The following is a 23,898-nucleotide window of genomic DNA, read 5'->3' as shown; positions in this document are numbered from 1 at the left end:
CGTCCTTCAAACAGAACACACGAGGAGCACGGCACAGCGAGGGGACGGAAGAAGGCACGGGTCACTCTTCTAACTCCCCACACTCAGGGGTACTCGGTGCTACTCCAGTCCTCACCCAGAAGCAAGAGGAACGAAAGCAAGGGTCACACGCCAGGTTCAGTAGCCACAATTCCCCGCGATACCGGCATCTCACCCCAGGCAGGGGCTTGCCCTAGTTTTTGTGTAAATCATGAAGTTAAGACTCTCATCATCTGCTTTAATGTACTAACGATACACGGTTGATCCAAGTTGGTTTAGACAAAGAAGAATAAGGGGTAGGATTTGCAATGCAATGCTGTAAGGAAGCCAGAACCAGAATGAAAACTAAAGGAATATGGGTGTTGACTCAGTAGAGTCACCCTGTTTTTGTGTTTCTGGACAGCCTCCTTTCCAACAAACAAGCTCCACTGTCCAAGGCAGTTTCAGACCATGGGCACATGTTACAGTTCAGCTGGTGGCAGATGGGTTCATACGCTTTCCACCCCCTGCACCTTCTCCTCATCCACTCCTTCCCGGTCCCTCTCCCCCTGGGGGCTCGATGCTTTTTCAGCTGTGCAAATCCACCCCTCAGTACAACTGCCCTCGCACTCCGATGTCAGAAAGAACTGTGTCTGGGGGAGGACACGGTGTGCTACAAAAAGGACGTTTGCTTCTTGCAGCGAGCAAGAGCAAACTGTTCCACCAGCTGCGTGCCAGCGGCAGCCTGGCCCAGCGCCGCGTTCTGTCCTCCTCCAGCACCGCACTCACAGGCCTGATGAGTTCTGATAAGAGCGTTTCAGTGCTTTGTTTAAAGAAGATAGGTCTCCTTAGCGTGCCTTTGGTTGATACCTCCCTTGGAAGATTTTTAATCAGGTCTTGAAACATTCAGGCTTTCTGATACATTCCAAAAGCAATGAAAACATGTTTTCCTACACAGACTGAAGGTGAAATGGATCAAAGGTGGAAAGGAAGCCCGTCATACCAAGGTGAACACTATTCTAGGTATAAAGCAACCAAAGGAAAGAAAAAGATTGAACAAGTATTGCCAAAATAAGTATGAAGGACGTTATTTTGCTGTCAGAACCAAGAACACTCAAAGCTAGAACAGAATACATATGGACATGTAAAATGAACACACGATCAAGCAAAAGACCACAAATGAAATCATTAAGAGCTTTGAAAATAGGATGTTGTGTTTTCTAAAAATACATAAAATTGGAATAAATGATACAGCTCCAAGATTAACTGCTGAAGTTGCACAATTCCACATTCAAGACTCGAGCAACGCACATAGTCGAGACTGCCCCGCTTAGCAGTGTCGGTTTAGGTGTGCACAATCTGAGCCAGCCTCACGTCAGAGAGACAGTCACGCCTCACCCTTGAGACTAGCAACATGAAAATAAAACCTGATGGATTGTAACTCTGCTTCACGCAAAGACCGCTTATGCCAGGAGTGTTTGACATTTTTAGGAACTTACATTTTGAAGACGGTAGACTCATTCTGCAAAGAAAGTTCAGAATGATAAATACCAGACTTGCAGCACATTAAAATATTAATATTTAATACGTGTACTAAGCAGACTCTGTTATTTTTGTTGTGCATCTACGTAGAACTAAATCCCTCCATTTACATTTTGATTTCCCTCACTGATCTGATCGTCACAACACAGATACAGCTGTAAAGTGCAATGTATGCTTTGGTTTCCTTAACTAAAGAAAGCACTTTTAGAATGGTTTAGCCAAAGAGAGGACCCATGTGTTTAAGGACATCACTTGAACAGATGATCATCTCTCTTTACAGTCAGAGAAAAGCGATGAGCTACTTAACAAAAACCGTTTCATTCTGGTAGGCTAGTGAATTTTAAAGCAGTTCTATTATGTCAGTTACTCTGAGAAATTTGGGAAGAATTCCACATTAAACAAGGCTTCACTGTTAAACTAATTAAAAATTGTAGATTTAGATTTACATGTTAACGAACAACTAAAAAAGAGTTGGCAAACCATGTAGCTATTCAAATACAAGCTGACCATTTTCAAAATCTATAAATATTTCCAGAACCATCTTATCGACATAAAAACAGGAAGGAACGGGGATGGTTACAGGGTTCACACGTCTGCGCAAAAGCATATATAAAGGTAATGTTATGTACATTTTATTTCAATAAAGACATAAGACAAACAGCGTAAAGATGCCCAGATGCCCTAAAGATAAATACATTTAAAAGATTCTCATTAAAATGAATCTGTAGTATTTCTTTCCTGCAAGCAAAATACCTTTCTTTAAATACAAAAAAAAGTCAGTATTCTGAATTGCAATTGTTTTCACTTTTTTGCAGAAAACCTGCCGTGATTTTTTTTTTTCTAGTGAATAAGGATTTTCCACAAAACAGGCTTGCTCTACATGCTAATTTCTCTAAACAGTTCAGTGACACAATGTGCTAGCTACATACACAACAGATAATATAGTAAGAAAACACTCAACCTGATGAAAAGTTAAAATCTTCATTAATACACTGGAAAAAGTTGACATAACTCATGCCTTTTAAAATCAAAAATACAAAAATTAAATGTTTTCCTAAAAAGATTTTCCTTATTTTAAGGACTCATTTGAAAATGAAGCTGCATGTAATTTGTACAATAAAATTGTACAAGTAAACAGGTAATATACATAAAAAATTAATTGACATACTTCTCAATTATCAGTTGTCCACCTTTAATTTCCAATACTGTACTTTCTTAACAAGCATACAAAATATCAAACTTCTCTTTAGAAAAAGTGCCGTTCTGTGACATCTTTGACACAAAAACAGTCTGAGCCTGTGGCGTGTTAATGCAGTCGAGAGGCAGAGCATCCTAACTTTTACAAATTATACCTTCCATAAAAAGCCTCCTGAAAAGGAGATTACACACCATTATAAAAATATCGACCTCTTGTAGCAGCTGCATTAGAGAACCCAGGCTGGGAGACTATTTCCATGGCGCATAGAAAACCACTCTGAGAGCAGACTGCCTGCCTGGCTGGCGGGAGTGTACTGTACCACAGGATTGTGCAGAGCGGCTGCCGGGTACCTGCGCTGTCAGGCGGAGGTGGAGACTGATTGTAACGGCGAGTGCCACAGAGGTACCGTCAGCCCATGCAAAACGGGTTAGAATACTGAGCCACTGCGCAGAACACTTCAATCTTGGAGGAAACAGAAGGCAGCAGTAATTGAATTGCATCAAACCTACCAGGTGACCAGACTAGTTCTCAAGATTTGCATGCACAGCATCGTCTGAGGTATTCCTTGTCCATCAGTTGTTTGTGCCACTGCAAGATATTGTCTGTCCAGAGTACATGCCATCACAATGGTTTAAAGTATTCTGAATATTAGTAATTCTTATCTTCTTCTTATCTAGCCAGTCTCTTGATTTTTGAAAAGGTTTCAACTATAGTAGAATATTACAGAAAGAAAATATAAATGCAGGGTTTTTCTTTCTAAATGAAACTTATATGGACTAAAACTAGAGAATATTTTTAAACAAATATACAGTATGCAGGCAGACGAAGCAGGAAAACGGCCATCCAACTGTTTAATAAAAAACTAAGAAAAATTTGGCTATTTCCAGAAAACCTATGAAGCGCCTCAACTAAAAGGAATGCATAATGAAATTCTAATCTAATACAGGTCAAAAATGTAAAAAGGTTATAAACCTTAACAGGAAAAATAAAACAACTTTTACTGGCCATTCCTGTTGAAATGAGAATCTTAAAAGTAACAGAAAAGTGGCTACAAACCCACTTAGAGCACCGAACAGAGAGAAAACAAGAGTCCATTTTCAATCTCTGTTATATCATAAAATCCTGTGTTTCTACAGGTCAAACTGCTGGTGGCAGAAACAGAATTCTTTATAAACTGCAGATGTCCTGTACATAAAAAAATTTAATTGGAGTCGCACTAGTTCTAAAGACTTTTCTGTTCTAGCCTACCTACGGTGGTGTACTGTATTGTTCTGAATGTATTCCATCTCAGATATAGAAAGTCTCTTTCTGTAACCCTTGATTATTGTTGGGCACCAAAGATAAGAAAAGCAAGACGGGGTACAAAAATGCAAAATTTCAACAGTAATGGCAATGCTTTGTTTTAGTCCAAAAGGGTCCTGCATTTTCTCCCCCTTCAATAATTAGACAAAAGGCTTTAATCAGGGGGTAGCAAGTCATGCAAGCGAAATCTGTCTCTGATGTGAGGTCGGACATCTTCGTTCTGTAGGGGGGAAAAAAAAGGTGCAGGTTTTAGGAGAACGAACACATCTACGAATTAGAACATTGACCCTGTTTAACACCAGTATTTTCATATAACAAAATAAAAGCCATGGATATATGTAATTACAAGAGACTTATAACAACGTAACATTCCCAACAATTTAGGAGAACTTTATCTGCATTTTAAGAATAAAGGCACACACCGCAGCCAGCAATAGGTATTATTTAAGCTAACTGCCTGCAGAGTCCCAGTTTCATTATGATGGATGTTACAATTCCCCATTTCCTGATTAAAAGCACAGTTAGAAATAATGACAATTGGGCTTTTGTTATGTAAATAATACTGCCCAGAGGATCCTTTTCAGGAAGAGATGTGACTCTTAACAGTCTAAATCTCAGTGATTCAAAAAAATCTTTAAAATATGTGAAAATATTGAAAAGACCTAAATAACATTTTTGGGCAGGGTGTGGGGAAGAGCCAAATAAGGGAAACACCTACCAGCTCTACGAGTTTCTCCAGAAATGGAATCAATTTTAGGAGTTCGTTGTCATTTTTATCCATGAACCAGCTTTCTATAGGAATTCCATTTGAAAGCTATAGTAGAAAAAAAAATCATCAATGCGTGATTTATATTTATCTAAAAAAATTACTTGTGAAATAGCATTTTGCGGAAAAATGTTTCCAAGCTAGAGTTTATTAGTATGCATTTTTCCTCTAAAATTTGTATCAAAACTCACTTCCAGAACATCTCCTTCCTTTGCATACATCACTACAAAAATTTCCACATCAAAGCCGCAATAGAACCAGCTCTAAAAGTTCTGCTGAAGTGAAAAGTGTTGGTATTTTGAGAAAAAAATATGTTAAAACACACACGTGGATACGAACCGTGTACTGGCAAACAAGGCTAAGTCAAACAAGTTTTTGGTTTTTTGCTTCTTTAATGTAGGTGAAACGTCAGAGATCACACTCTCCACTTCTTTCTATATATGAGCAAGTGGAATACAGACACCAGGAAAAATCCAAATCGCAGAGTATAACTTCCTGACATTTAAGCACAAGCACAGCTGTGCATAATTTCAACTAGTAATTTGTTCATCATCATTTCACTAGCATAAAGAAACAAAATCCACAACAGAGTCCAAGCAACAGACTTAGCACACTGGTGGTTTCTTTAGGAAAGCTGAACAAGAACTCAACCCGACTGGTTGCATGGTCTGTTCATGTAAGAAGTCACTTGGTTTGCACTTGATCAGCTCTTCACAAAAATAACAGAAAAGCAAGCAAACCTGAGTGTTTTGTAAACTTAGATACAAACTAAATAAAAAGTTGAATCAAAATGTGGTGTTTCAGTGTCTTCCTTCCTTCCTTCCTACCGGCCAAGCTGCGCACAGCAGCATCCTTACCTGATAAGCAAAGGCTTGCGGTGAATTGTCAATGATGATCGTTTTGGAAAGATCTCTACCAAGAATGTTTAAGTCCTTTATGTAATTTCCTTGTACACAAACACAATGCTCACGGAAAAGTCGATGCCTGTGATGAAAGTAAAATACTAATTAATGAGATAAATGACAACATCTCCATTACACAGGGGAGGAGTTAACTTTGCCACGTTACCCAGTTTTTGTCTCTTCTGATCTACTTTGCTCCTTTTAAAGAACTGTTCCCATTTTTTTTTTTCCATTCACTTTTGAGCTTTTTACTGGTAAAACTACTAGTTAAGGTGATTTTATATTAACCTAGTTCTGCAGGCAGTTGTTTGTATTTAAACAGAAAAGCTCAGCTCGGATGTAACACATTTGTCAACAGGCTCTTGCTTTCTAACCATTTTTGCAGACGGGTTGACAAAGGGACCCAGGATACCCCAACGATTTCACAGGGCCCCAAGATCAGAGCTTAGTTCTGCACAGGAGCCAATTTACTGCGTTTGTTCCCTTGATTTTGTTCCAGCTGTTAGAGCACACGGCCGCCCTATGCCGCTGCATGCTGGAACACAAAGCCTCAGAAGAAATGTTTTCTTTTTTATGTTACCTCTGTTTGCAATTAACCTATTTCAGTTATTAAGAGCTTGAAAAAAGCCTCCAGGCCAAAACATTCCATCAACTTCTTCCTTTCCAATTAGTCTACTCCCTTTTAATTTATTACAGAAGAAACACGTAGTAAATGGATGGATACACTAAAAGGACTCAGATTTTAAAATACCAGGAATAAACCTGAAATTTCAAGGAATATTAACGTAACTATAATTTAAAAATAAATTGTACATTAGACATTGAGTTTCAGACAGTCGTGTTACAATGCAGTTGCTTTAAGGCTGTTTGTATTTTTAAATGAAGTTTTTCAGAAGCTGTACATAGTGTGCTTAATTTCATAAAGGGGTTGAGTTCCTAATGTTGCTATGGAGGAAAATAAGCTGATGCCTCAGCAGCGAATGAGTTTATATATAGATTGTGAGTCACACGTGTGGAGTGCCTGACAAGCGTACCTTTAGGCTAATGTCAAAACTAATCATGCCTTGATGTCAGCTCTTCAGCGGCACATGAATCACAACGAAATTCATGCATCACATGAATCTTTCTGCAAATTCTTGGAATACCATTTGGCTGTATATTTTATTATCTTTTTCCTCTTCCTAAGGCAGTTAACTTGCAGTCCTGAATCATACAGATTAGGTTTTTGGAGAAAGCTTTTTAACGCTGTGGATGCACACTTAGATTCATTTTCTGCAGGTGCAAATATCTCACTTGTTCCTGCATCCCGGGTGGCGGTGTGTTTCACCCAGGCTCAGATATTCCAGGGACTGAACGCCTTTGAAAGCCTAGCTTTGTTTGCCCGTTCAAAACACAGTGGCAAGTAAGTTTACCAAAACCCAACTAGGATTCTGCTGCACGTGCCACAAAAACAAGCGATGACTGTTCCTGGGTGAAAGCTAGGGAACAGTTTATCTTTATGCTCTTAAGGAAAATGAGTTGCGATGTGCCTCAGCTACCAAGGGGAAACAATGGCTGCAGCCACCGTCTCAGTCCAAATGGTAATTTTATTATGCATGTAAAGAAAATCAACTTTTCTGTGAGTAATACTACCATAAAACGCTTTGCCAATGATGTCCCAGGCACAGAACTGACACAGCTCTGACTCGCATCATGCAGGTTTACTTCTCTGACTTGGGACACCCTATTGGAGGGGGAATCCCTGAGGAGGCTCCACTTTGGTTTCAACTTTCCCACTAACAGTCTGCCTTCCAGATGGGAATAACAGAAAGAATCTCATCTGGCAGAATTTCTTTATGCCTTATGGAACTGTTCTTGAGAAATGCCAATCACTTACAAACAAAGCTCAGGATTAAGAAAAGAAATGAAAAACCGAAACAACCCCACTACAAAACCCACAAACAAATTATTTTGCCATTGAATGAGAAATAAAAACATGCTGAATGGAAAGATACAATTAATAATAAATCAAATAATAAATCAAATTCAAATAGTTTAAAAGTAATCTAACGCTCAGTTGGTTTTCTTTAGTCGTAATGCGTATTCCAAAGCAGCTCAAACACATTTTTGACACCGTGAGCAAGCCTAACGCGCTGCGGAGAATGAACGGGTGCTGTTTTTGGCCACAAGGACAATGTAAAGCTGCTTGGGTTTATCTTAGCACCAAGGCAATAATTCAATCATTTCATTTCATTTTTTCTCTCACTCTTAGACCAGACAAAAACACAAAGAATCGGTTGTGTGAGACACACTGCAGTAACGAACATGTCATAATCACTTTCTTCATCACATTTGTTAGGAAGCAGTTAGTTTGCTTACAACGGGTATGTTCACAATTTTTTACTTTTACCTGACCAGTTGCTTTTTAGGGTCTAGTATGTTCAATAACTTGTCTGCATACACCTTCTTAGAAGCAGTAAAAAGAATGATCTATGGATTAAAGGGGAAAAAGTAATTATTTTAGATATAAGTATGTGAATATAATTTAAAAATGAAACTCAAAGAAAATGTCTAATTGGTTTTTACCTCATAAATCTGAGACATACGTTCCAGGAATTCTCGGAAGAATGGCCTTAACCGGACATAAACCTGAAGCAGAGGAGGACTTTTAAGTTTCAAAAGACTTCAGCTTATCACCTACACTACCAAGCATCAGTTTGTAAAGATTAGGTCAAAATGAGTGTTATGAAAAAAGTAAACAGCAAATATTAACTTCCTACAGAATAACAACTCAATTAAAACAATATTGAATTAGCCTGCAGCCCGAACAGCTATAAGTGAAAATATAAGATGATAAAGTTAGGCTTAACAATTTTACTGGAAAATCTGATGGAATTATAAATAATTTCAATTAAAATATAAAAGTTGGACAATCTCTGAAGCAAAAAGGAAACTGGTTGCTCTGACTAAACATTTTGAATCAGCTTCCACCAGCTGGGCAGCATCAGTTCATTAGATAGTGTGTGCCAGCACATGAACTAAATCTTTTCTTAATAGCCTTCTTCCACTAAGAATTGAATACAGGAGTGTCAGAAGCAATTGAGAAAAAAAAAAAAGGCTTCAGCTGTTTCCAGATTTCCATACATTCAAATGCCACTAGCACAGCCCTGCACACATTTATTCCCTGCAAAAATGCAGGCTCACAAGAAGAGATACCAAGTTCAGAGACTTCTGCATCTCTCTCGGGTTTAACTCAAACTAAAGACTCACGTGGAGGCACCCATACAAATGTGAGGCTTCAGGGCAGGGGCCTGACACCGAGGCAGAGGGGAGGGCAGGCACCAAGCACCGTGCTGTTCCTGCGGTACAACACTCCTGTTTGTGTTTGAGTGATGGCCTGTGTGGTGTTTGGCACAGATCCGACTGGACCCAACCCAGCAGCGATGACACGTGCTGGGGGTAAAAGTGACAGCCTGATGCTCTGCTCGCCTTTCCTTTTGGTTCCGAGATTGCCCACAGCTAGAATTACACGGTTTTGAGGAAAGAGTTACCAAGATATCCAGAAAGAGAAGGGAATGTACTGAACTTGTCTTAATTAATTTCAACCAAGCTAATTTCAGCTTTATCAATTTTTAACAGCCAGTTAAGAATAGGCTTGAATTTACCTTCCCATCACAGCATATCTCCACAAAGGATTTGCATTACCTGAATAAGTTACCTCAAAGTAACTTACAATTGCATAACATAAATGAAAAGCCCCCTCAAAGTTTCCTGTTGGGTCGTTTTTCTTTTTTTTTTGTGTTTGGGGTTTTGCCCCTCCCCAGATGATCATCACAACCCATTCTTTCAATGGCAACAAAATCTAAATGTGCAAAACCAAAACTGTCATTCAATGTGTTCCTCGTTCCAATACACAGGACTTTGATTCTTCAAAGGTGGAACTGGAAGGAAACATTATTCCTTTCATGCATTAAAAAACCCCAACAAAAGACATGGGTTCCACTTGGTGTCAAAATCTTGGACACTACAATAACGAATTTCAGCATACCTGTAACAGATCTCTGTACCTGATGACTGTACCATCATTTTACAAGGTGAAAACCGGAGACAGGTTGGTTAACGTGCCCCTGTGAAGCTGCACTTACCCACTGCACTTCCAAGATGAGCACTCTGCAGCATGGCAAGACCCCCTGTCTGGCCCAGCTGCACCCACGGGACTTTCTAGAACCCAAGACACCAACAGCAGGCCCACCTGACTGCTCCTGAAATCGCCGTGACATCCGCTGCACAGACAGATGGCACGTACCGACAGCCTTCGTCCCAACTGCACGAGACACAGACGCGCACGGAGACCGGTCCTGCTCCAGAGGTTCTACAGAACTAAAATTAAAGTGTTCCCAACCTAAGACCAGATTTCTTTGTGGATGCTGCCCAAGATACACTAAAGCTTCCTGACTTTCAGATCCAAAGCTTGACGGCTCTTCTGTTATCTCCGAGAAACTGCCAGAGTGAAGTTCATGGGAAGGGAGAGCCGGAATTCAGCAGCATCGTTTGCCTCATTCCACTGCAGTAACAAAGGAAAGCATCTACGTCGGTGCTGGCGACAGTAAGATGGAACATGTGTAACACTATATTCAATAACCTACAACTGACCTATGGAGCTCCAGAATACCGCTCAAGGATCATGAAGATCAAAGGGAATTATTCTGCGACAGATCAGCAAAGATGCATTTCAACAGAAGAACGGAGTGAAAACATCTGCCTTTTGCCTACGGCCTCCTCAGAGGTGCCCTTCGAGTGGACAGAGCGCGAGATGATCTCATGGCTGGGACTGGAAGCCAGCAACAGAAACAAAAACTCTTTACCAAGAAAAAAAAAAAAAGATAAATTTCTTCATACGATAAGCTGCTTATCTTATTAGGTAAAGTAATGCAAAGAGTACAAAGTCTAAAGTCTACAGTCAAAGAGCTGAACGTTTATTTTTGTTTTCCAGTTAGCTATAAGACAGCACTTAACTAACACGGTATTTAAGAAAACTTCAGCTTTGCAAAGACTGTATTTTTACCAAGTCCAAAATTTAAACACTGGCATAATTTAGAGAATTTTTTCAACCAAGAAAACACAAACAAATTAATTGTCTCAAAAGACTGAAGTAAGCCAGCCCAACTGTACCCATTCCACAGATGTTTATTTTCTAAACAGAATTCAGTAAACGATTTATCCAAAGGTTTAAAACCCCTGTATGTCAGTGGACATACACATGGTAATTTTAAAGTTTGCAGAACACTGCTCTATGCCCAGACATTAAATAGTTCTTCTCTTCTGCATCTAACTCTGGGTAAGTTATAAAAAATAACTTAGGAGGAGAGCAGCCCGTATTTTTAGAAAGGTTTCTTTACAAACAGACTGTCACTTAGAATCACTGAAACAAGCAACAACATGGATGGGAACTTGTGCTTGACTCGCAGGCCAAGAGAGTTTAGCTGGATTTTATAACGGACCTTCTAGAACCCAAGTCAAGCTGATTCTTACTGGCGTACTGTCCTAATGGCCAGTTCTGGAGCATCTTTTCAACAAAGTGCCTGGCTTGATGTCTTCAGATGGGTAAGAAAACGGAAATGCTATGAACCCCGGCTCACCTTTGCAGTATCAGCCAGACGTAATGTGAGAAAGACAAGATATTCAGTAGGAAAATGAGCACTGAGCTAGGTTCTACTCTTTTGTAACAAGTAATTAATAGATAGTTGTCTAACATTGCTGGAAAACCTACATGAAAGTGGTACACGTTCTGATACTAATGGAAAACATCTTCAGAAACTTCCTTCCCATCTCGCATTGTTTTCAGTGGGTTATATTACGCAATACTTTATATATAGTAACTTGCTGACTTCTACTTTACTCACACAGCTTAGTGTCTGCTTCTCTGTTGCCAGCTGAAGTGCCTTCCCAAATGAAATATGGAGATGTGAAATTAATACAGGACTATACCAGAGGTGATGGTCAAATCGATAAGCGAAAGCTGATAAATAGCTCATCACTGACTAAAAATGCTAACGAGGGTATGAAATACCAACAGACTTATTTTCAACTTTTATCACGAGAAAATTATTTGGGTTTTTGCATATTATACCCTAGTTAAAGATAAACTTAACTGTATCCTTAAAATACTTGTCTTGCTTATCACGGTTACCTGGTAAGAGGTGAATATCGTGTCAGTGTCTAGTGTGATGTAGAATCAGCAAAACAGAACACAGTAATCAGAAGAGTGTGCTCAAAGACAGTGGCTGACTTTCTCAAACCTGCAAGAAGCTACTGTTCCTTGGCAAATCCAGGCTAGACTAGAAAGAGCTCAGAGAAAACTTATCCAGGAGCCACGCAGTAACTGTATGGGATCAGAGGCTACACAGCCTTGCGTACAATGCCATTAAATAAAGCTTCAGAAATATGGTAAGTCCCTCTTTCCGTTGACTTCAATTTCCTAAAGGCAAAATCCTGATTAGGTCTCAGCATAAAACACAATCACTAAAAGGTCCACAGTCACAGACAGAAAATACTCAAATCATACTGAGATCTCTTAAGAGAAGGAAGGAACGAAATGAAGCTTTAGTCTTCTTGCTTCTGATAGCAGCATCAAGAACCTCCAAAGATCTAATTCCAGGGTTCCTTTCAAGGTCAGCCTGGAGGAAACTGTGCATGGCCGTCACCAAATAGGAGATAAGATAAACCCGTGTTTAAAAATTATTTCAGCTTCTCACATTCTAAGGGTTTTCATATGCAACAGCGAAGAAAAACATTGTTAAAATCAGGAAAAATACCTGGACAAGAGTCCTTTTAAGGTGCCTGATGACTGGCTCATTCTCCAAAGATACTACAGTGGGTTCCAACACCGTGCGAACTACATGGTGGGGAAGCTGTTGCTACTCCCAGGCACATCACACAAAAGGACCTGAGAACAACAGCCTGGGTCAGTGCAGCATCTTTGGTAGTTGCTGGAAAAGATTTCCTCCTTCCCACGCTTGTTCCTCTAGGGTACGTCCATGTAAAACACACACAACCAGCAACACCTCCTAAAGCAGAACAAACCCCTAAATCCGGTCTCCACAAGACAAACATCACTAAGTACCCAGCAGACTCTCTGCGACTAAAGAGGTAGAACTGACACTAGCAAAGACTAAGGACCGAGACAGAAGCTGGTTAATGTCAGGCGCTGAAGATGTCTTCTGCACAGAAAGAACTGATGCAGCAACGTGGATTGGTTTTCCCTACCAAGGGAAGAAGCTAACAGTCTGTGAGAAGCTGTACCCGGGCAATGACAAGGGCTGAACAGCTCCTGCCTCCACCTCCTGGCAAGGAGAAAGGCTGCTGCCCAGGAGGCTGCTGCAGAGAGCTCGCACACAGTGAGGACGGGCTGCAGCGGGAACCAGGGTCCCACACAGCCACACCGTGGTGGCAATAAACTGCTCCACAGGATTGCTAACCCAGGGTAATCCGCCTCGCAACATCTGACACCTGCAATCTATAACCCAGACGGCTGTTAAATGCCAGACAGTTATTTATCTCTCTTTAAACAAGATGGTAACAAATACACACTGCAAGAATTCGTGTTAAACAAAATAAAAAGGTATATATTTTTCTATGCACACTAATTACCTGGTAAATGACATCTTGAAAAAGAACAGGAAAAGTGAGTGCAGCATCTTCTAATTCATTTAGACTACAGTGCACTAATGTTTCATCCTATTGAAAAAATAAAAGATTGTATCAAAGAAGGAAAAGATTGTGAAAAGAATGTTGAAAATAGAAGTAATTTGGGGGATTTTTATGCTCATCTGAAGGTAGTTTTATTTTGTCTGGGAAAATTATTTTTGTGCAAGTGCTGTCAAGATTGAAGAAGTCTTTTTAGAATTAATTTTACATTTCATTATTCTTGCAATTTTTAAAAAATTTCATTTAGAAATGTGTGCTAGGTGCATAAATATCAGAAGATATTTTAGATTTGCAGGGTATCCTGCCATTCAGTTCAAATCTGCATCTCTCAATTCCAATAAACTATCCATTCATAGGGCCACTAGAGGACATGCCAACTGATCCTGCTCATGACAAAATCATGTTCCTGACATCAGGAACAGGGTCTGAAAAAACTTCAAAACAGAGAGACTAAAAGAAATTATTACAAAGACACATATACTTCCTATGAATACTTTAAAAAGTGGATTTGTGCTCTCTAAAAATAAGAATGTTTTAAGAATTGAAAGATTTGCTCTTGACCAATCTTGACACAAGACATACGAGGCTGGATTTTCCTATTTATTACATCTAATTTTTTTCCACATTGAAGTTAGGAAAGCTTTATGGGGACAGATAACTCATTGTTGGAGACAATAAACATCTTAATGCCTTTTTTTGAACAGGATGTTAAGTATTCAACAAATACAGTAAGCACTCTATTCTTGCCACTATTGATTTTTTTTTTAAATGCAGACTAAAACTAAAAATACTAAAAATTGTGTAACGTTGAAAAAGGCCTTTTTGTTTAAAGCAAACATTACTGCTTACAGCAACAATCAAAATAAATTAAATACTACATACCCCCTGCATTTGGTATGTGTTCATAAAGATACTTACCAAGTCTAGAACTAATGAGAATTCTGGTGTGCTTCTTGTTTTCAGTGGAAGAGCTGGCTTCCTGTTAAGTTGTTCTTCTGTTAGTGGTGGAACATGTTTGATGAAATAGTATCTGAAAAGAATACAGATTTTGCTGTAGAAATGTATATACATTATTTAACTGGTAATGGTGTAGCCCAACTTAATATTTTAAATATTTAAGGCTGTGCAAGAAGTAAGTATTTTAAACTTAAAAAAGCCCCCGCACACACTTAATTTTTAAGAGCTTCTGGAATTCATTAACATAATATAAAAAAGTTCCAGCTAAAAAAAAAAACCAAACACCACAACACTGTCTTAATCCACTACCCAAAATGATCAATTTAATATTTTCAGTACAAACATTAGCACTTACGGATCAAAGACTTCCCAGTCTTCTTCGTAGGTGGCTTCTGCATGAGCTGATGAGTAGCCACTGTCTGGAGATACTGGTGCTAAAATTCAACGAAAATTACCAAAACAAAAAAATAAAACAAAAAACCACAAGAGCTAGTCTTATTAGTGCAGTTTTTAAAAGTGAAAATTTGCACTTGTCACACGAGTGCCTCAAACAACAGAGAAAAAAATCTCCCTTCAGCCCACCCTCCACCTGTACAGCTCCTCACGAAGCTCCCCGAGAGCTCGATGTCACCTCACGCTACAGAACTTCACATCCTGGCCCTGCGGGTACGACACAGCGAGGCATCCCCCCGCCCACGCCCGCGGATGAGGGGAGCTGCCTGGATGCACGCTCCAGCCTAAGCAGCCGGCACAGCTCTCCCAGCCTGCGGCTCGCTCTCGCCTTGTGTCTGAGGGGCTCTTCTGCACCAAGGCAACAGACCGGCTCGGAAGGGCTGGATCACCCGTCAGCCCCTCTGCTTAGAGGTTGCATTTACTTCCTCGAAAGGAGTCCTCAAAAACCTCAGTACTACTTAATAACATTTTGAGGGGCCAGGGAGGATTGAGATAACTGCTAACAATTTGATGCTGGCCATCCACAGAGGAGAAGCTGAATTTTATGGATACCATTTTTTGAAGAAAATGTGACAATTAATGTAGGGTCTATATGTTTCTCATTCACCTCACCATGATGCTCTAAGATAAGATACCAAAATGTTGCAAATTTCTCGTTCGTGATCAGCAAGTCCAGGGTGTGCATTTCTAATGGAGGGGGGCCTGGGGAGGGGTCAGTATTAATAAAAACACCTTTCTTCAAGAACGTTTGTTTTCAGTTGAAGAAATGTTACAAGGTCAACTGAGTTATATGGGGAATAGATGGGAATTGCCAAAACTGTGTTTGGTGCAGTTTTATATTCGTCTATTAAGTAGACAATTTGTCTATTAAACATTAAAAAAAAATCAATATTAATACTCTTTGCATTCCCTAAGCAAATGTGAAATATTAATGTATACAAAATGCAGGTGCTAGGATTTCCCTCAGAGCACAAATGACACACAGCTTCAAGGCAAGCACACATTTCTTACCTGTAAGTGGTGGCAGGTCGCGGTCATTCGTTTCCTCCACTTCCTCTAACCCGTTGTTGACAGCGGCCCTGACCTGCCCTGCCTGGCTGGTGTAAGCTGCTCCGTTGGTTGAAGTTGCAGTGCTTGTAGTAATCTCATCTACCTGTTCCATATCAAGCTGCTTGACTATTTCTTCAGCTTCCACAGCTTGTCCTGGGGAATCGGATCCTGATGTTCCTGAATTAAGATGTCAGTACACTCACAGTTATTATCTTTAAGCTGAGTTACCTATCCCAACACTGACAGCCACTATTAACCACACAAAAAAAGGTGAAGAATAACTGAAGATAGCTGCATTTGATTCATGTTACAAAAATAAGAACCAAAATGAAGACCATGAGAAATGCCTTTTATGTTTGGGACAAGAAACTGAATATAATTTTTTTTCTTCCTTTTTTTTTCCTCTTCAAATAAAAGGTACACCGCTAGGTACTTCTATCTATGAAAGAAATGCTCTAATGCATATAAACTTATCGCTCCTTTTATTAGTGATCAACCCTTTTAAGAATTAAGGAGTCCTTTATCTGGTAGTAGTAACTCTTGGTCTATAAATCAGAACGAAAAGTGTACTGCTGCTCAAAACAGCTTTTTCTTAAAAAAACCCCCTATATTATTCTTAGCTTTAACACTATTGGCCTTTTAAATAATACTCACCATTTTTGTTTGCTGGTGAAAAAAAATTGAAAACAGGAGAAAATATGGTTCCCAGTAATGTAGTTCGTGGGGGACTGCCAGTGGTAGGATTATCTTCTAGTTTTCCATTTTGCTTTACATGTTGGTTTGTCATTTCGTAACTCTGAGCTTCTGTAAAAGAAAAGTTATGAAGTATAAGACCATGCTTCTGTTTTTACAGTTACATCCTCTCTTTTATTTTCACTATAGGAAAGATCCCTCTTGCTCATGGTTCAACTTGGTCCACAAAGAAATTAGCTTAAGTATTTAATTAAAAAAAAAAAAAAAGAGACAGCAATTTAGTATCAACATAAAACGAAAACGCCAATTTTCAACACCATCTTAAGCCTAACACTGCAAATTAGGAAACACTCATTGTTTGTATAAAGTATTCTATAGATTAACAAATCAGAGAAGTCTAAATCCTTTAAATGGGCTTGATGATGGAAGGCAGACTTTAAGATGCTGTGCACCTTTCACAACAAATAGATGTCAGTATCAGTGGGACTCCACTAGATGGAAACAAGAGAAAGCATCAGTGGAACTCCAACGGCTGAACCTCCGAAAGTCACACGATCAAGTCCATAATTTATTATTCTCCACATGTATACACACACACAAAAATATATGCACAAATAAACTTATGAAGTAAAATAATTTTTATTTGTTATCACAGATAATAACAAAGGACATAGAATTAAATACATCTTCACATGACAAAATATAACACGTAACAATTAAGGTTTTTTTATAAACGTGCACGTACAGTAAAGTCCATCCTAGAACTACAAATCGCCATCTCATGGCTGAGATCCAAGACACAGTTCTGAGACTGAAATGAAAGAGAAGTTATCTGTCTTGCAGTAGCGAGTCTCTGAGACGCCTGTCCATATGGAAGTAAGCAAATGTACTCTGTGCACAGGAGCTGAGAGCCCTTTGCTCAGCTGAGCCTGATGGAGCTGCACAATACTCCACGCTTCCTATCGATTCTATATGGAACGGAGGGTGTGCCAGCCGCAACTCAGTGCCTCCACTAATACAGAAGATTTTCTCTAAGAACCTCGTATCGCTGTAGCAGTAACACGGGCTCGGGGTGCTCAGAACACTGGAGTTACGTCAGTACTTTCATCTTTGAGCACTGTCTGCGTGCATCACACCGTAAGTGGTGCATACCCACTATCTCTCCAGGAGGCAAAACCCCTAATTAACAGTAGCAAACACTGGAAAAGGGGGTTTCTCCTTTGGCCATGCTACACAGACACCTGACCACAACCAAACAGGGAATTCTCTCACATGGTAACCTTTCCATCGCTGGAGTCACTCACTCGGAGCTCTATCCTCTGCTATCGATTTCACTAATCTTGTTGGACTATGAAATCTTTGAGACCTCTGCCTTGCTGACAAGCTTGGCAGAAACCAGACAATGGACTCTAGAGTTATTGCGGGAATGGAGAATGAAGGAACAGGCAGGCGGCACAATCACATACATCTAGTTTCGTTAGAAAAGTAGTCTAAAAAAATTTTTTTTAAAGTCAGCTTTGGAACCACAGCTGATACTTTAAATGTCTTTGACCGTTTTATCATGTCATTATCAGAGACATTAAAAAATAAACACTTTTCACAGGGAGCTGGTCAAACACTGAAAAAGGGTTGTGGAATCTCCATCCTTAGAGAGACTCAAAACTCGACTGGACAAGGCTCTGAGCAGCCTGACCTAACTCCAAAGTCAGATCTCACTTCAAGCTGGACCAACATTGTTCTGAGGGGAGCAGGGGGACTGGCCCAGATGACCTTCAGAGGTCCCTTTGCATCTAAATTTTCCTATGATTCTATGACAGAAACCTGTCCATGTGTTTGGTAAGTGCTTTCAATACCTAAGGACACCTGGTCACTTCCACAATGGTCACAAGTTGGGAAGTCGTATTTCACTTTTTTTTATGAGAAAATGGGAGATGAGCTAAATCCAATAATCATCATTGGCTTTTTAGAATAATAATAACAGAAAAGTTAAATTAGTTCCAAAATAGCTGGTCACGATCACGGATCCAAACCGTTCTTACAAAGATACAGTGGATGTGTCTGAGAAGCAATGTTGTAACTGTTCCTTTCAGTCCCTTATTTTGCTACTATTCGCTCAGCCTTGCTCTCATCAGAGTCTTTCACAAACCCCTCAGTAACCTCCACCCACCACTGAAGACACATCCCACACTAGTTAACAGCCACACAGCTACCAAATCGCCGTTCAACTGCAACAACATGCAATTAGAACATTTACAAACCTCCATTCATCTGACTTTTCCGTCGTACTCGAGAGATCTGTTTGTTAGGCTTCTCCCCTGTTTGAGGCGTGGATGTAATCAAGTTGTTATCTATATCCCGTTCAATTCTACTTCTTTTTGCAGGATTTTCTCTTTCTTCCTTAAAACAGAAAAGGGGGAAAAAAGAAACATACTGAATAGTGCCTCTTTTCTCCGCTGAATACTACCAGAAGAGGTTTGCTGTCAGGGACAGTTTCACAAAAGATCCACGTATCGTTCCACTGCCAGGTGCAGAACATGCAACACGTACCTGGCCAGCTGGAATTTTAAACTCATTGAAACTGACACAACTCAAGGTAAATAGCAAAGTACCGGCAAAGAAAACTGTACTCGGAACTTCTGCAGCAGAAAAACTGCCGTTCAGCACTATTTCACTGGAGAGCCAATTTATAAATATTTAATTGCTATGGAGCTGGGGAAACGCAGAGACAAGGCAACTAAAATTATCTGACGCTTGATTTCTCTGCCTGTTAGATAGACAGGAAGCAAACTGCACAGCAACATCCAACATGGAATTCTCCCCCGCGCTCCCCACAGAAAGGGGCTTGCTAAACTGTATCCAAGTATGTAACTTGCTGCTATCCCATCCCCACCAGAGAGCACCTGGGAAAACCTGCCTGTTACAGATGGTGGAAGCAAGGGTTACAACTCACTGACTCTTCCTAGCTTTAAGTAAATGACTGTCCTCTCCTGTGGCACTTACAGGAATGACACAGAACTCAACATTTTTGCATATTTTCTGTGCATGAATATATGCGCAGGCACACATGTTTAAGACAGGTTTCTTCCCCTTTTTCCCCAAAGCACCTACTACAACTTAATAAAGTGGCAATCTGAAATCTAGAGCATAACCATGTAGAGTGCACTGAAATGCAAGGTGTGAGACAATGCAAAATAAATGGAATTAAACAACAAAAAACCAATAAGGCCACAGACCATATCAAAGTTAATCAAAATGTCAATTTTAGAATTACTGTATTACCTTTCTGGAGCAGCAGTTTCGCATCTTTAAAAAGAAAAGAGAAAAACAGTTTGCGTGCTCCAAAAAAAGAGTAAATAGATCTTTTAGAAAAACTAAAGCTCATGCTAGCAGTACAGTAGCTAGAGGAAATACTAACAAACACAAAATAAATGTACTGATATCCATATCAGAAGACAAGTGAACAACACTGATCCCAAAATCTTCCTGCTGGCAAAGTTCGTGTCCAACAACCTTGGTGAGAACAATCTAATTACTAGCACTCAGAATTAATAATATTGTATATGGCATAAATCCATATAATGGAAGGAAAGGGATGGCTCACTGAGCTGACAAAAGAACAGTGAGGCACCTCACCTTCTGGGGCATTTGTTCAAATGCTCAACACTGGGGGAAAAAACAGAGAAATTCATTAACTTCTAAAAGCTATCCATTGGCTTCATAAAATGAGTTGTGCTCTCACTCTTCCTTATGGAAAACAAGTGTAGAAACATTACAAAACTACAACGGCAACAGGAAATCTGGCTGATGGTATCAGCAGAGGCTTAAAGACTTCACTACATCTGGAGATCCCTTCCATCCTCCAGAAGATCTACCATCACGCGGTGGGAAAGCTCACACTGCTCTGTCCATGTTGTGTGAGTTAATAGAATTCAAAGGTGAAATGAAATATAACGGCATTGAGCTTCTTGGTTCATACACTGGAAATTTTATTGCACAGATACAGCATTAAATATACTTGTTATGTGTACTTACATAACGATCTGTTTCAATTCTATGATTATTCAATGGAATATAACGTATTCTTATCAATCGTTGTGCCATAAGGAACACAGCAATGTCACACGGACACAAACATTTTGTTTGCTCTTAGGCTGTCCTCAGAACCCTGGTATGTATCAAGGAATGGCCTAACCTGAGCCTAGGAGTAATGACAACACGTTCAAAGTCATTTCTGACAGTGCCAGAACCCCCAAAATCAAACAAGTTTAGAGGAACTTGCAACAGCAAGTCCTACACCATTTAAAAATTTTAACAGGACTTCCAATACGCACACGTATCAGTTTTTCTGGTATACCAGTGGGTCATCTTGTAAACGACCAACGCTACTGCCCTCCACACTATCGCTGACTTGCGTGGGGACTACGAGTTTGCAAAAGACCTCAGGACCAGACCTACGACCATCCACATTCAAAGAGCCACCGTTTACCCTCTGGATTCTCTAACTAAACAGCTATACGGTTCTTCAGGCTTTGTTTGTTTAAGGAGTATTTCTAATAAGATATCCTTACAACACCAGACAAATGACCTACGACTATGATCAAAATTATCAAAATCTACTCGTTATGAAGACTTTTCTTGACGTACACCCATGCAGCCTCTGTGGTGGTTTAGATTTGAGCATACCCACACACGAACTGCTGCGCAAGTTGTACACATCCACCGGCTCAAAGAGTTACAGCGTTTCCATGGCAGCCAGAAGACCACTTTGTGAAGTCATTAGCGTGTTGGAAGATAGCCCGGCAGTATCACTATCGTGCCGTGCTAATGCCACTGGAACCCCTCCAAGTCCTGCTATGGGCACAGGAGAGGACTTGAAAGGAAACAGGAGAAAAATGTGGACATTTTACATTAAAAAAGCTATAAAGAAAAAAAAAATAATGAAATGTAATCCAAAGATTTGGGAGAGGAACAGAAGAAGGGAGGAGAGAAAGTTAACAAAACCTGAAGTGACAAAGGAAAGGAAACCCAGACATATTTCCCTCATCTTAAAATTCCAATGCAAAATATTTTGTTTAGACTTCAGCGCTTTGTTGCAGTGGTTTTGCAGCCAAAATGTTGCACTACTGTGCTGCAATATAGATGCTGAATGTAAAACAGATTAATTGTCCCAGTTCAATGACAAACAACATGTAAGCGGATTTAACCATCTATTTTTACTGAAATATTTTTTTGTCAATACCTCAATGTTTCTGTGATAGCTAATTAACACATGCCATGAAATATTAAATTTCACTACATTTTTGACAATTTAAGAGTATTTGAATTAAAATTATTTCAGCTTCAGCTTGTCACAAAATTATCATTTCAACACGTAGTTCAAAACTCAGCAAACACTTCTGAATTTCTATCGGTTTTTTATTTACTGTACAGTTAATCTGGGATACATTTGAATTTAGTTATGACTTCTTTGCTCCTCTTCTTCAAAATTTACAGCCTCATAATGTCCATATCTGGACTGCTGGGACCAAATGAAGTGTTTGGTTTTTTTTAACTGGCCTTTCTTTGCAGAAGAAAACACAGGTTTTAGAACCAATTGCAAGGTTACATTCAAGCCCATCAAAGCAACAAATACACACACACATATATGTATAATTCACCCTCAAAACATACATTCAAGAAGCTTTAACTTGCGAAGATCAGTAAAGTTCATATTTCTGTCTGGATCAAGACAGATGAGGTTTAGTGGTTTAGCCTTGACAACGTTTGAGTTTGATCCACCAACCCGGGGCAGTGTTCACTGCGATAATACACTGAGTCACATCAATTTCATATAGCTCAATTTGTGAGGCTAGACCTTTATTGACTGATGGACTCCTAAACAATTCTGAATAAAAATGCTAAAAATATTCAGGACATTTATGCTTACAGGCTTGTTTTCCTTAGTTGCCAGTACTGCTGATTCCCAAATTCAAAGAATCCTTAAACCAGAAATTAAAAATCTACTTAATTTATTAATCAACATTTTCACAAAGAAATATTTAGGTAATAAATCCTGTGATTTATTGGATTGTCTTAGATACACCTACAATTGACTCCTGTAGGGTTTGGAAGTCTGCTTTTTTTAAAAAAAAATACTGTACCCTACAGAACTATCACAGGTACTTCTTGCCTTCCAATTCTTTACAAGAACGTTTTGCTTCCACCACATTACACAAGTTTACTTATTCTTAACAAAAATGTTTTTAATACAAATGTAACTGAATATGACACAAATAAAAAAAAAAAAGAGAAACCCACTGATGGTGTACCTTGGGTGTGCTTCCTTTAATAAATTTTTTGATTGAAGACAACAAGCCAGTTTCATTTTTCTGTGGTTTTCCTCCGCCAACAGGTAAGCTCTCTTCCACCTCTGAATGTTTCCTCTTCGCCCTCAAAGCACGTTGTGTGTGAATTTGATTCGATTGCTGAGAAGCTTTCCGCGTTCTCAGCCTCATTTTCATGTGTACCACATGTAAAGCTATAAAAGGAAAAAACAAGAATACTTAGTCATTGAAGAAACGTATTAAGCTTCCGATCATGAATTCAAGCAATTATGTAACAGTGACAGTGTTCTGATGCACTGAGCTTTTACACCCATATATACGGCTTCATTTAAATCAAAGGGAAGAGCTATTTAAGTTACAGCACAACACTGGCAGAAGAACAAATGAATATAATCTGGCCATGGATACACCTAACCATCGGATCAATGAGGTTTGTGCACAACCCTCCAATCGGAGCTGTAGGAACAGAAAATCTACCTGCTTTTATGATGGAAAGGATTGTACGGCGCCTGGTGTCCTCAGCATCAAACGACCAGCCTCAGTGACCGAGGCAGTCCTCTCCAGCTCTGTGCTCCTCACAATACTTCAAGTCTCTACATCAAATTTGAGATGAGGCATAAATCTAGATTTCACAGAATCACAGAATGTTAGAGATGGGAAGGGACCTCGAAAGATCATCTAGTCCCATCCCCCTGCCAGAGCAGGAACACCCAGATCAGATCACACAGGAATGCATCCAGGCGGGCTTTGAATGTCTCCAGAGAAGGAGACTCCACACCCTCTCTGGGCAGCCTGTTCCAGTGCTCTGGCACCCTCACCGGGAAGAACTTTTTTCTCCTATTCCAGTGGAACCTCCTATGTTCCAGCTTGAACCCATTGCCCCTTGTCCTGTCACTGGATGTCACAGAGAAGAGCCTGGCTCCATCCTCCTGACACTCACCCTTCACGTATTTATAAACATTGATGAGGTCACCCCTCAGTCTCCTCTTTTCCAGGCTAAAGAGACCCAGCTCCCTCAGCCTTTCCTCA

At 39.7% G+C, this 23,898-nt stretch overlaps 1 protein-coding gene across 1 annotated transcript; it reads right to left on the bottom strand.

Annotated features, from left to right (window-relative positions):
- Positions 1–2,157: 2,157 nt before the first annotated feature.
- Positions 2,158–23,059, bottom strand: CTDSPL2 (CTD (carboxy-terminal domain, RNA polymerase II, polypeptide A) small phosphatase like 2). The gene is made up of 12 exons (XM_010075185.1): positions 22,855–23,059; positions 18,805–18,943; positions 16,508–16,657; positions 15,815–16,030; positions 14,706–14,784; positions 14,312–14,423; positions 13,337–13,423; positions 8,273–8,335; positions 8,097–8,176; positions 5,663–5,789; positions 4,758–4,853; positions 2,158–4,259 (listed from the first exon to the last, which is right to left on the bottom strand). The coding sequence occupies exons 1-12, from the start codon at positions 23,044–23,046 to the stop codon at positions 4,194–4,196; spliced, it is 1,407 nt and encodes a 468-aa protein (XP_010073487.1). The 5' UTR covers positions 23,047–23,059; the 3' UTR covers positions 2,158–4,193.
- Positions 23,060–23,898: the final 839 nt, after the last annotated feature.

This window comes from Pterocles gutturalis, unplaced genomic scaffold (genome assembly GCF_000699245.1).
Source record: "Pterocles gutturalis isolate BGI_N339 unplaced genomic scaffold, ASM69924v1 scaffold10137, whole genome shotgun sequence".
Classification (NCBI taxonomy): domain Eukaryota; kingdom Metazoa; phylum Chordata; class Aves; order Pterocliformes; family Pteroclidae; genus Pterocles; species Pterocles gutturalis.
This window is presented reverse-complemented; position numbering and strand designations above follow the sequence as displayed.